General features: G+C 47.9%; 1 protein-coding gene across 1 annotated transcript; it reads left to right on the plus strand.

Moving 5' to 3' along the window:
* The first annotated feature begins 1,713 nt into the window (after window positions 1-1,713).
* nad4 (NADH dehydrogenase subunit 4) lies at window positions 1,714-10,283 on the plus strand. The gene is made up of 4 exons: window positions 1,714-2,174; window positions 3,603-4,117; window positions 7,036-7,458; window positions 10,195-10,283. The coding sequence occupies exons 1-4, from the start codon at window positions 1,714-1,716 to the stop codon at window positions 10,281-10,283; spliced, it is 1,488 nt and encodes a 495-aa protein (YP_009153946.1).
* Window positions 10,284-12,500: the final 2,217 nt, after the last annotated feature.

The following is a 12,500-nucleotide window of genomic DNA, read 5'->3' on the forward strand; positions in this document are numbered from 1 at the left end:
GATCAAGGAGTATACTTGTACTCCGGCTAATAAAGGAAAGGTATTTTTTCATTTTAAATTGAAGTTTGACTCTGATTAGATCCTTAGCGCAAGCGCTAAGTAAGCAAGCTACCTTATGTAATGTAAAAAAAACCGAGGAAAATAACGTCAAGTAGAAACGAACAAGGTCTTACGGCACGATCGATCACTATATCTTTTCTTTTTTTTTTTTTTTTTATGGAAAGAGGGGATGATACGTGGCGTGGTATACCTAATCGTTTGGTCAACGAGACGTACGTAAGTCGACATAGCTCCATGTATATGTTCTTTGGAGCTAGAACCCATAAATAGAATGAAATAATGGTGAGCCTAGGGCGACGAATATGGCTCAAGGGTGTCTATACAAAGCCCTTCTCTTATTCATTCAAAGGGCCAATGCACCAGCCAGCCGGTGTGGTGGCGAACACGCTGTGCTGTAAGCCAAGCTGTTCACCTTGTAGACGGAGGAGATATAGAAAGTGTGCCGTGCGTGATTCAAAAGATTCTATAGTAGCACCAGTATATTATTTTATTTCACTTAATTTTATTTCACTTAGCCTGCCTCCCCCATGACTTTCCGGACCAACCAACCCAGATCTGCCCTCGCAAGTCTCTCTGCATTTTGGGAGCAGAGCATGCAAAATCGATCGAGCAATGGATGGATCTTAGAAGAATTCCACTTTGAACGGCACGACTCTTTCTATTTTTTCGCTGGAATTCATTTTGTCTCCCCTCCTCTTTCAATCGACACACTCGACGCAGATAGCTCCGGTGGCCCCGGCTTCTGCCTCTATCAGGCGGCGGCAGCCCCCACCTCCACAGCCACAGCATGGAGGAGCAGCTCCTTAATCCGCACTACAACCAATCCAAATTATCTCCGGATCGATATATGATGATGCTAAACCGAGACCGAGATAGAGAAAGAGGGCTGTCCCTTTGTTGGCTTTTCGAAAAAAAGCACTCATAGGAATGGTGCGAATTCCCATGTTCTTTTTAGTCTCGCTTGGTTTCGAGAGCCTCCCCCTCCCCGTCTCTTACTCGTCTTTTGAAAGCCGTCATCCTGGATTTATTTTTTTTCGTATGCCGGGGAAAGTGCCTCACCTTTCTACATTAATTATTATTAATATTTCCTTTCCTCAGGTCTCTATAAAACAGAATGAAAAACCCGGGTGAAAACACAAACAAAAAGAGAGAAGAAAAGTAGAAAGGGGGGAAGAAGTCTAGTGCTAGTTCTTACTGAAACTTTTTTATTTAACTTTCATTTTTGAGTGGTTTCTTTGTTCTCTTATTTTGATTGAAAGAAAGACAAAACTTCCTCTTTTTCGACGAATTTCGGCTATGACTAATGTCCCGCTAGCTGAATAGGCGTCAAAGCTACCTGAAAAAAGGCAAGGTGCACCTTGGATTGAAATCGACGAATTGTTGCCAGAGAGATTTTTTTAGAAAGATTCTCCATTGGAAAAAAAAAAATAGAAAGAAATAAAGGCGCATACGCGGGAAGGGGGCCCCACTACTTCCAGGGGTGGGGACTAGCCTCATTATTTCTTACTGGGCGAGAGGTGCACCTAACCCACCTACCCACTCATCAATCACGGTGTTCAGCTGACTTGCACCGATAGACCCCTATTGTATTGGAATTAGGCGCCCATCTTTTTACTGTTGTAAACTAATCTCTTCAATGTTCGATTCTACTCTATGTTAGAACATTTCTGTGAATGCTATTCTGATCTAAGTGGTCCTATTCTGTGTCCCGTGCTAGGAAGCATTACTCCTCTTTTCATTCCAAATTCAAGAATACGACTGATACGATTGATTGGTCTGTGTGCCTCTTTTATTACTTTTTTGTATTCTCCTGTTCCTCGGATACAATTCGATCCTTCTACGGCCAAATCTCAATTTGTGGAAAGCCTTCGATGGCTTCCTTATGAAAACATCAATTTTTTTTTGGGTATAGACGGTATCTCTTTATTCTTCGTGATATTGACCACATTTCTGATCCCTATTTGCATTTTGGTGGGTTGGTCTGGTATGAGAAGTTATGGGAAAGAGTATATTACAGCATCTCTAATTCGTGAATTTCTAATGATCGCCGTGTTCCGCATGCTGGATCTTCTACTATTCTATGTTTTTCCCGAAAGCGTGCCAATCCCTATGTTGTGCGGAGCTGAGCATCTTATATTCGCTGGGATAAAGCTTTTCCTCTGCAGGGGCCTTGTGCAGTAAACCCCCTACGGGCGGTCGTCCGTCGTCGTAAAGTAGTCCCCGCGAAGCTTTCGGGAGGAGGGGTAGTCTTGTGTGTAAGCATAGCATTTCTGGTCGAACCTGCCCAACCCAACTAAGAAGAACCGAACCTGACAGACACATCTTTTTCCTTTTGGGAGGGTACTCCGAGTAGTGGGTACCTCGTAGGACCTCGACCCGCCTACTCGGGTCTTGTATGGATATGCAGGAAGGGGTGCTCCTAGGTGTGTGTAGGGGTTGTGTTTGTTCGCGAGAATGGATTCCTCGTCAAGTCAGTTTGGGGGGTGTGGACACACTTGCGCGAATTCGGGTAACGGCTACAAGGGAGAAATCGAAAGGAAACTGTACCCGACCAGGGATGGACGTAAACTCGTAAGCTACCGAGGGTAGGGATAATCGTCCAGGTCTTATTGTGAAACAAAAAAGCCGCCCCGCCACAGCAGGCGGGTTGGTTCCTCTGTCGTCGCCGGGGAGCTCTTGGCGAGGAGACCTTAAGAAAAGTTTCTAAAACAAACGGGAGGGGAGGATCGACCCGTTCAGTATAATTCCGAAGAAAGACTGTTGGCTGCAGATGGAGACATTTCTTTGGCCCCCTTCAAAAGGAAATGCGGGCAGGGTTAAGCTCGGCAGAGGGTTCGAGAATAGGGTAGGGTTCTGTCCTTAAGATTAAGATAAGAAAAAAGTTTCAAACCTTTATGCATGCACCTCCGTATAAGTGCTGCGTACAAGTTCCGGCCAGGATAATTGGGAAAGATCAAACCAATTTGAACCGCTCACATCACAATAGTAATAGCGTAAAGGCCGTAAGTCGGGGGACGGCCATAACATAAGGCTATTACTTTCACATCTCTCTCTATCTATAGATAGAGAGAGAGATCCGCTGCGTGAGCAACCCGACTGTGCGTTACAGGTGCTCTACAGGCCGCACTCCATCTTTCTTCCCAACGAGCCCATTTATCTTTTGACTTGGAAGACGGGCGTTGCGTTCGGTTCGAAAGGCATGGTTTTCAGTATGTCTCCAGATAGGGCCCCCACTAGTCCGGCTAGCTAGTGAGCGGTTCTTTCGGGCGAGAAGCAGGCCGGGCCCTACGGGCGGGCATCTCCCGCAACGCAAGCTGCATTGTTCGCCACCACCCGAAAAGCAAAAGATTCGAGAGTCCAGGCTGAAAATACATGCATAGATAGTGGTCTAATGACAAGGGCCGACGACGGAAGCTCGGGACGGAGCCGTATGATGCGGAAGTCTCACGTACGGTTCCCTGAGAAGGGAGTGGCTACCTACTGGAGCTTCGACCGACCACCACCGGTCAATTCCGCTTTGGGGCCACCCCTTACTCTACCATTATTATAGGGGTATGGGGTTCGAGACAAAGAAAGATCAAGGCAGCATATCAGTTTTTCCTTTATACTTTACTTGGATCTGTTTTTATGCTATTAGCTATTCTGTTGATTCTTCTCCAAACAGGAACCACCGATTTACAAATATCATTAACCACAGAATTTAGTGAGCGGCGCCAAATCTTTCTATGGATTGCTTCTTTCGCCTCTTTCGCCGTCAAAGTGCCTATGGTACCTGTTCATATTTGGTTACCCGAAGCTCATGTAGAGGCACCTACGGCAGGATCCGTCATCTTGGCAGGAATTCCTTTAAAATTAGGAACCTACGGGTTTTTAAGATTTTCAATACCCATGTTTCCCGAAGCGACACTTTGTTTTACTCCTTTCATTTATACTTTAAGCGCGATTGCTATAATATATACTTCCTTGACCACTTCAAGACAGATCGATCTTAAGAAGATCATTGCTTACTCCTCAGTAGCCCATATGAATCTGGTGACTATTGGTATGTTTAGTCGGGCGGCGGCCGTTAGGTCACCTATTTTGAGTTATGGACACACAAGGCCAAAACATGTGTGCCGGGCGTGCGACCCATCAACCTACTAGCAATGGGGGAGAAAACATAGCATGTCGCAACAAAAGCTTGATTCGAGGCGTCAGCAAAACACTGCCGTCTGTTCCAAAAAAAAAAAGCCCCTTAGCGCCCCGGGACGGGAGTGGGGGACGGCCCTACGCGCAGGCAACAGCAGCACCGGCTCCACGAAGTCAGAATCGAATCTTTCTGTTGGCTTTCCCAATTCATTCGTAAATAAGAATTTAAGGGCTAGAAGCGAGCGCTTCTAGCTGCTTCGCCTGCTTCTTATTATGGCGGCTATGTTGGCGTGGCGAAAATGAACGAAAAGCGATATGAACGTGCTATTTTCAAATCGATTGATAGATAGCCTGATCTGTTCTGATAGATCGAAAGAGTAGGAATAGAAAGAGAAGGAATCTATCAATAATAAGGGGGAAATCCCCTATTTCTATCTATTGATGAGACAACTATCTATTCTTGATCCATCAGAAAGAAATCGATATGTATCTGATGGAGTCTACATCGTACGTAGAGCGGGCAAGCGCTTTTTAGGCCAGCTCAGTTCTCTTATCCATCGGTCCAATGCACTGGGCTCATCTCATGGAGGGAAAAGCCAAAATGTAGTTGTGTTGTTGTTGTTCGCCGCTTCGATGCATTCCCTTCTCTCCCCGGCATCGTCCCACACAGAAAGAAAGAGCGCAGAGCCGCGGCCCGACCTGTGGGTCCGCTAACGTAAAGCGAGGAGTTGAGCCTGAACTGGCGAACCGAAGTCACTTTCGGAACCATACTTCCTACAGCTAACACGCGTCCAGTCCAGCGGGAACGCGCAGCGCAAACGAACGTGAGCTGCTATACCGAATCCCCCGCTGGCCATCGGGGACCGAGTGGTAAGGCCATGATCCGCAGGGGAACGGATCACTCATTCTTCCATTGGGGACAGGTGCACGAACGACAACTCCAAACGTCACACATCCGCCGCCTACTTACCGTTTAGGTGGCACCAGCGAGATCCAGCTAAGGAAAAAAAGTTTCGCGGCTGCTCCACTCCGCCGCGGTCTCATGAACTGAACTTCGTTGCCTTCCCGCGCGCAAGCAAGCGCGAGAGAAGCAAGCAAAGTATAAGCTTTGCCAGAAGCAAGACGAGGAAGCGAAGCTTAGCGAGCTTTATAAGGCCGACCACTACATAAGCCGCTGGCGGAAAAAGCTCTTGAGAGCTTCCCTTCATTCGCTTCGCGGGAGCCGCACAGCACATAGCTGGAAGTCAGAGGGCCCATACTACCTGCCTAACCCTTCGCTCCGAGGGACCGTAGATCGGAAAGCGCCTTCTAAACCACCCCATTCATCCAAAAGAGAGGGGAAGGGGCCTATGTATTTGCATGACCCCTGCAGATTTTACCCTATCTACACCCGGAGCCAATCCCCTATCGGTCCTGCCACCACGCCGCAGAACGAGAGCTCGTGTGGAACCTTTTATCTCTGGCGTAACAGCGGTGGAACGTAACAAAATAGTACGGTCGCGTAACATAAGGGCCGGAGGTACGGTAAACTCGGCCAAAATATGACACCCGAAGGGCCCGGCACGCACAATCCTATCCTATCCGAGTTTACCCCTTGCATGCACTTCGGACAGCCGACCGTAGCATCATAAGGAGGACCTCCCTTTCGAGGTAAAAAAAAGGTACGATACATAGGAAGTTGGTCTTTCTCAACGTGGTGTATAGCACGAAAAACCTTTCGATACAAGATAGGGCCGTTCTCACATGAAAGAAGAGAAGAAAGGATTGATTCTATTTTTTCTCTTTCTCGAGGAGGAAAGAGAAATAGAGTCTTATGGGGGGAGGGGGAACATTCGGGCGCATTTATAAAAATCCTCCACTGCATCCAGAATCACAAGTGGAACACTAAGCAGGGGTGGGAAGGCAGCGAACTCCGCAACAAAAGCGAAGCGAGCCCCTTACTCACCTCTCTCTATAAAGCCGCCCTATTAGTAAAGCTTGAAAACCGTTGCGCGCTAGTAGCGCGCATCCGTTTTTCAGCTGGCTTCAAAGTGCTAGTTGTAGCGCGCTAGCGCCCCTATAGAGTAAGGCTCTTCTGTGGAGTCGCACTCCACGAGCCTTATCTTCCCTCCAACGACTAGCTTCCCTTTCTTGTTCCGGCCCGACAACGAGGACGCTGCCCTTCCCCCGCCGTGGAAGGACTTCAGCCTGTGGTGTGGTTCAACCCATGGGCGGAGTCGCCCTCACCCCCCCCATTGTTCAGTGCTCCCTGCTGCTTCGCTGGGCTTTACCCGTCCCCGGCGTGGACGCGGGCTTCTAAAATATAAGAAAATGAGAAGCTCTCAACACAAGAAAACGCGAACCGCGCGGAGCCCGCCCGAGTTCGTTTTCTGCCGCCACTGGCCGGCCGCGGGGAACTACTGCTCGGTCGGGGGGAAGGGAAAGGCTTGGGCCTACCTATCCCGATAGGACCTCATAAAAGAACGGGAGCTGTTGAGAGGTTCCATAGGCAGCACTTTTGTACGTGATCGTAGTATGTCACGTCGTCTCGTCCCCGCTGCATTGAAGAGTACCTATGCACTATGTTCCGGTTCACTGATAAGGAAGATAGAGTTGGGGTGGGGGTCTACGATGTGATACTCAAGTATGACCCGGGGAGATACATGCTAACTATGGGTAGGAAGCAGGAACCATTATGTAAATAACTTCGGGGGGGTTAAAGATCTCTTATACTACCATCGATCGACAGAGCGGAACGACCAGAAAAAGAAGTGAAGTTAGAAAGCCGTATGATAGGTGGTAACTATCTTGTACGGTTCGGGGGGTAATCGGCGTACTCCGATCAGTGGGGGGGATCTTTGGCTCTATCGAACATACAGGGAATTGGAGGTAGCATTCCACCGATGTTAAGTCATGGACTGGTTTCTTCAGCCCTTTTTCTATGTGTTGGTGTTCTATATGACCGACATAAGACTCGACTTGTTAGATATTACGGAGGTTTAGTGAGCACCATGCCGAATCTCTCTACCATTTTCTTTTCTTTTACTTTGGCCAATATGAGTTCACCTGGTACTAGCAGCTTTATCGGGGAATTTCTCATCTTAGTAGGAGCTTTCCAAAGAAATAGCTTAGTAGCCACATTAGCCGCGCTTGGGATGATTTTAGGCGCGGCGTATTCCCTTTGGCTATATAATCGTGTGGTTTCTGGAAATTTAAAACCCGATTTCCTCCATAAATTCTCCGATTCAAATGGCAGAGAAGTTTCTATATTTATACCTTTTCTTGTTGGAGGGGCGACCGTCCGTTGAACTACCAAAGAAAAAAGGGTAAACCAATGTGATCATGACGTTGTAGGTGCTTGCGATGGGACGGATGCGACTTCCCTTAGTTGGTTTGGGTGGCATAGCCCGTTGCAGAAGTCCCCCCCTTTTTTTTTTCTTTTTTTAGTCTTTAGGGAGCCAAAGCTTTACCTTACTAATAAAATAAGGCTCGCGCAGGGGCGTTCACTTTTTTTTGGCTGAGCCGTATCTTTCTGGGTGGGACTGAGAGAAAAAAAGGACGGAGGGCAACCATGCATGGTACTTCTCGACCGTGTCTCCGAGGGACAGTTGAACGAGCGACTCATGAATGCTGCCGGGTTGGATGAGCCAATTGCTCGAACGCGTTCGGTCTGTTTTTTGAGCAAGAATCACAGCGTTACCTTACCTTCACCATGATACGGACTCCAAGTTCTTATGGCAGAGCACGAGGAGATTTATCATCAATATGATGATGGGAATGGAAACCAGAAGCACGACCGGGGCCTTCGTAGTCAAAAATAATAAAACCATCAATAACAGTAACGTAAGCATGAGACTTTTTGGTAGTACCGGTGAACCAGATGGCCGCGGCGATGGAATCTGGGACGGAGGACTCGTAGTATCTCTCTAGATCTGGCAAAAGCGAAAGACCCCCTAACGTAATTCGAATGGAGGCTGACCGCTGAGCCCGCTCTGGCCTCGCAGGGCGGGCCCTTGTGGTTGCGAGCTGGAGCTGCCATAGCTTATGGCTAGAGCAATGAGAGGGGCCCCAGCAGAGAGAACAGTAAGGATAACGAGCGCTCCGCCCGTCAAGCGGGCGGCAGGAGCAGCGGGCAAGTGCTTGTTAGGCCAACAGCCCAGTGAACCGGGCGGGGCACTCGACGAAAGGGGGGCACACTGAGCAAGTACGAGAAATTAGCCCCGCTCCGCTTTATTAAAAGCAAGGACCACTACGGGAGGTCAAACCAAGGACCTATGGAAGTCGGGGCTCGTCCCCGGTCAATATTGGATCAAACAATAGGGGGCCGTAGCACTGACCTCTTTTTTTATTGATTCAATACAATAGGATAGGGGAAAAGATCGTACAGTTCCCTACCGAGACAACAGAAACTCTCAACGGATCCTCCGCGCGCTGGGCATACCTCTTCCGTGCGCCTTTATCGTGACGGGAACAGAACAACAGGGAAAGACCCGGCCGATCTGCCCAGGGCTTTCGGGCTCCTCTCGATCTTATTCGTAGTTGGGAAGGGGGAAGGAGTCTAAATCAATGGACATTAATGAACCATCATTGATGGACGTTGCACATGACACGATCAATTCGACTCAAGGCCTGGCGCTAATAGAGGTTGCTTACTCTCCTAGTAGCGAAGGAAAAGGGCAGGGCTTTTTTCGTAGTAATAGTGGGCTGGGCGGGTCTCATGAGATCTATGCCGGCCGTCGGAATCAAATGAAGGTCGAAGGACCATTCGATTCATTAAGGGGCATAGATCTAGGCCTATTTGTTTGGTCAATCACCAAAGGCGGGGGGGAACCACTATGGGCGAGACCCCCCCGGCCTCGATTCTTTTACATAGTCTGGGGGCCGGTCGCAGCGGAGCAGCGGGGCATAGCGGCGCCCTCGCCTGGCGCCATTCCCGGACCTAGCAGCAGACGGGCGGGCCGGGCCTGAATTCAGACCAGACCAGACTCTTCTTTGTTTGAGCTGCTCCCACGCACGCAGACCGGAAGATCTCAGTTGTCCTGGACTGGACAAGTACGTAGAGATCTTCGTGGGACCGGGGAGGGAGTCTCAATCGATCTTTTCTAGGATTCCTTATCACGCCACGCACGGAGATCTTTCCATTGATAGATAAGAGAGAGGGCTCCCCCCTTGAACAGACTCTTAAAGGTTAGGTTACTACCTGCCTCTACAGAAGAGGTGTACTTCGTACCGCCCGGAGGTCATATAGATCGAAACCCGGAGCGATAAGAACGAAAGCCCTACCCACTGCTACAACTACTGGCGCTTCAAAAAAAAAGGCTTAGATTCTAAGGGCGCTACTGAAAGCCTTTTTTAGGTCGTGTAATAGGGAGGTGTAAGCGCCTCGAAAGCCTTTGGTACTTCGGTAGGGCGAGCAGCCCTTAAACCAAAAAAAGGTTTGGAACCCTTCCCCTATTTCTACATTTCATTCTCTATTCGGCCCGCCTCAAACAAAATGAGAAAAAAGGAGAGGCCTATTGATTCGAAGTCACTACGAAAGGGTCGGTCAATAGCATAGCTCTTTCTTTTTCTGGTCTCCTTTCGAAGGAAAGGCCTTCGCATTTCTAATCCGGTAGGGCCGGACGGCTTTGTTTGCCCCAGCTTAGCTTGGCGAATCGCATCCCCGCGCAACGACATTGTTTGTGCGACCCTTACCGTTCTCGCTCAGTGTTTGCAACGGCTGGGGAGGCAGTCGTAGAAGCGAAGCCTATCGCCACGCCGACCATCAAATACGAGATTGGGGCCCTTCTCAAAGATTTGATGGAATGGCCTAGCCCACCCAAGAGCGCTTATGTCATATGGGAACTCATGGCTGGAAACAATCCTTATGGTTTTGATATCCGGTAGGAATAATAAGATCAAAGTCCAGGTTGGTTGGTGAGCCTAGTGATAGGAGACTATCTAGCTTGGTTCGGAGAGCACTTGTTGGGTTAAAGATTTTTTTTGTTTCTAAATGTTACGGCCTAAATGCTGAACTATTGACCCTACTTGTTTGGATGGGTGTTCACCCCAAAGTGTTCCCGGACTGCATGCATACATCCGTAAGTAACTTAGTGCAACATGGCAAATTTCATTGAGAGGAATCAGCAAAGAAAAGAAAAACGGGTCAACATCTTAATGTTTATTTGAGAGATTGTCCTCGGGCTGAGGAGTGTCCACATGAGTTCGTTGAGGTGTCTACACAGGAATAAAAACCTCTTTTTTTTATATTCTGTCGACAGTTCGGATTGATCCACCTAAGTAGAACGAAAAGGAGGAATTGGAAATTCAAAGGGGGCCAGATCAGAAGCTTTGCTTCCGGTAGCTTGCTGACTCTCCTAGTTAGAAGAAGTCTCTTTGGCGAATTCTTTAGATCTGGATAGAGTCCCCTTTACTTTGATATTCTATTAGTAAAGCGCTAGCGCGCTACAACTAGCATAGCAGCCTGCGGAAAGGGCTAACGAGCTCCTACTAATAAGTTGGAGCAACAAGCAACGGATTGAGCGCATCTTTCCCCTTTCTATTAGTAAGGTTGTCAAAAGGCTTTCCGATTGTTTGATTGCAGGGCGTTTAGACTTGACTAATTTAATATTTAGGGCAAAGAGCATCCGCTTTTATAAAAAACTTTTAGTCATCTATCTCGCTACCTACTCTTTTTGCAAAAAGGCTTTGGGGATAGGATCACACTCGAGAAAGAGTCTACTTCAAAGGCTGCAGGGAGGACTAGGCTCTGCAGGTGGGCACCACTATTCATCATGTCAAGACGGTTTGTTTGTTTTCGAAAGTAATCAAAAAGATTCGACGAAAACCGGGCATACATTCGAGAGAGAGAAAGATTAGTTCGTGTCTGGGTCAAGGGGACGGATGACCCGAAACCTCTTACTCCGGTAAGAGCTGTCTAACCTCTGTTGTGTTGCTATAACCTAGTCTTACCCGCTCTTACCTCCCTGCCTGTTTTCGTTTCTTTCTTTTATGAGAATACCTGCCCCGCTGCCTTCGCTTTCGTTTGGGCCCGGGGAATCCCTTGCTTTTGGCTACGGTCTTTATTTACCTTTTTTGCACTTTTTTTTTTTTTTTCAAAACTATTAATTCACAAACACTACTGGAACGGCGCGGCACGACAGCAATACCACGACAGATATACTTACCGACAAGAGAGAGCGAGACTGACCCACCCAAGAGAGAGAACGCAAGAGTGACTTCCCCCTATCACTTAAAGGCCGGAAGAAAGTTTGAATTTCCTACGGCGTTATTTACCAAGCTCGGGACTAGAGGAGCATTTTCCAAATTTGAGGTTGTGATAAGGATGAAGTCTCATTCATATAGTAATGTCCCTAGCTTGCGCCCTATTTGGGACTAAGGCAGGTTTGGAACCTTGTCCTATCACCTTTATCAAATCCCTAGCTCTCTTCCTTAGTGCAACTGCCCTATTCCTACCATGGGAATATCTATCTTTCTTTCTTGTGTCATATCTACAGTTTCGGATATCAAACCGGACGGTATCGTATATGAAGAAAGATATTGTTGACGTTAGTAGACTAATCTATTCATTGGTAGGGCATTTCTTCCTGTGACCGCCTTTCCTACCAAAAGGCTAACCCAACCAAATCCGAGTTTTTTCTAGACTAGACCTTCGGGATTTTTTTAGGATTCATACATGCATTGATCCAGTCGAAGAACCTGCTCCAGAGCGACTACTCCGCCTAGCGTATCTTCCTGCCCGCCCCGGGTTCTCTCTGCTCGGATTCCACAATCAATCCCAGATCCATCCATTTGAGGGAGGTCAAATTCCGCGCTCTTCTAATTGCTTAGAGGTATTTTAACCCCTTTCCATCTAGGGCTCATCGAAGCCCTATTAGTTCTGTATATTCAGGAACAGGGCTATCAAATGGTCGACTGCGAAACCCATCAGGGTTAAAAAATCGTATACTTTAACGATGCCCTCTATCGGCGAGAGTTCGACGGATTACTTTTGCGATGTCTGTCACATGAAGAAGCTCAGCAAGCCTTGCAAAAAGTAAATGCTTTACTAATAGGGCATAGTAAAAGTGGGTTGCTGGGTTGGTTTTGCTCTCTACCTTCTCACAGGGGGATGGAAACAAGAGAGGTCAACTGGAGTGGAAGCCAAACGACGGGGCCGAGAATCTGTGATCGATCCGAAGAACCACTGCCAGATACGATTCTGCTCCCCCTTCGTACTACCAAAAAATGCGATTCTTGCCCGGCTTTCTTTCGGCTTAAGAAGGCTGCGGTGAGAATGAGGATCACTTCGGAACTCTAGGAGAATGGTCGTTTTAGGGCGGGATCTAAAAGCT

This window comes from Gossypium hirsutum, mitochondrion, assembly GCF_007990345.1.
Source record: "Gossypium hirsutum mitochondrion, complete genome".
Lineage (NCBI taxonomy): Eukaryota > Viridiplantae > Streptophyta > Magnoliopsida > Malvales > Malvaceae > Gossypium > Gossypium hirsutum.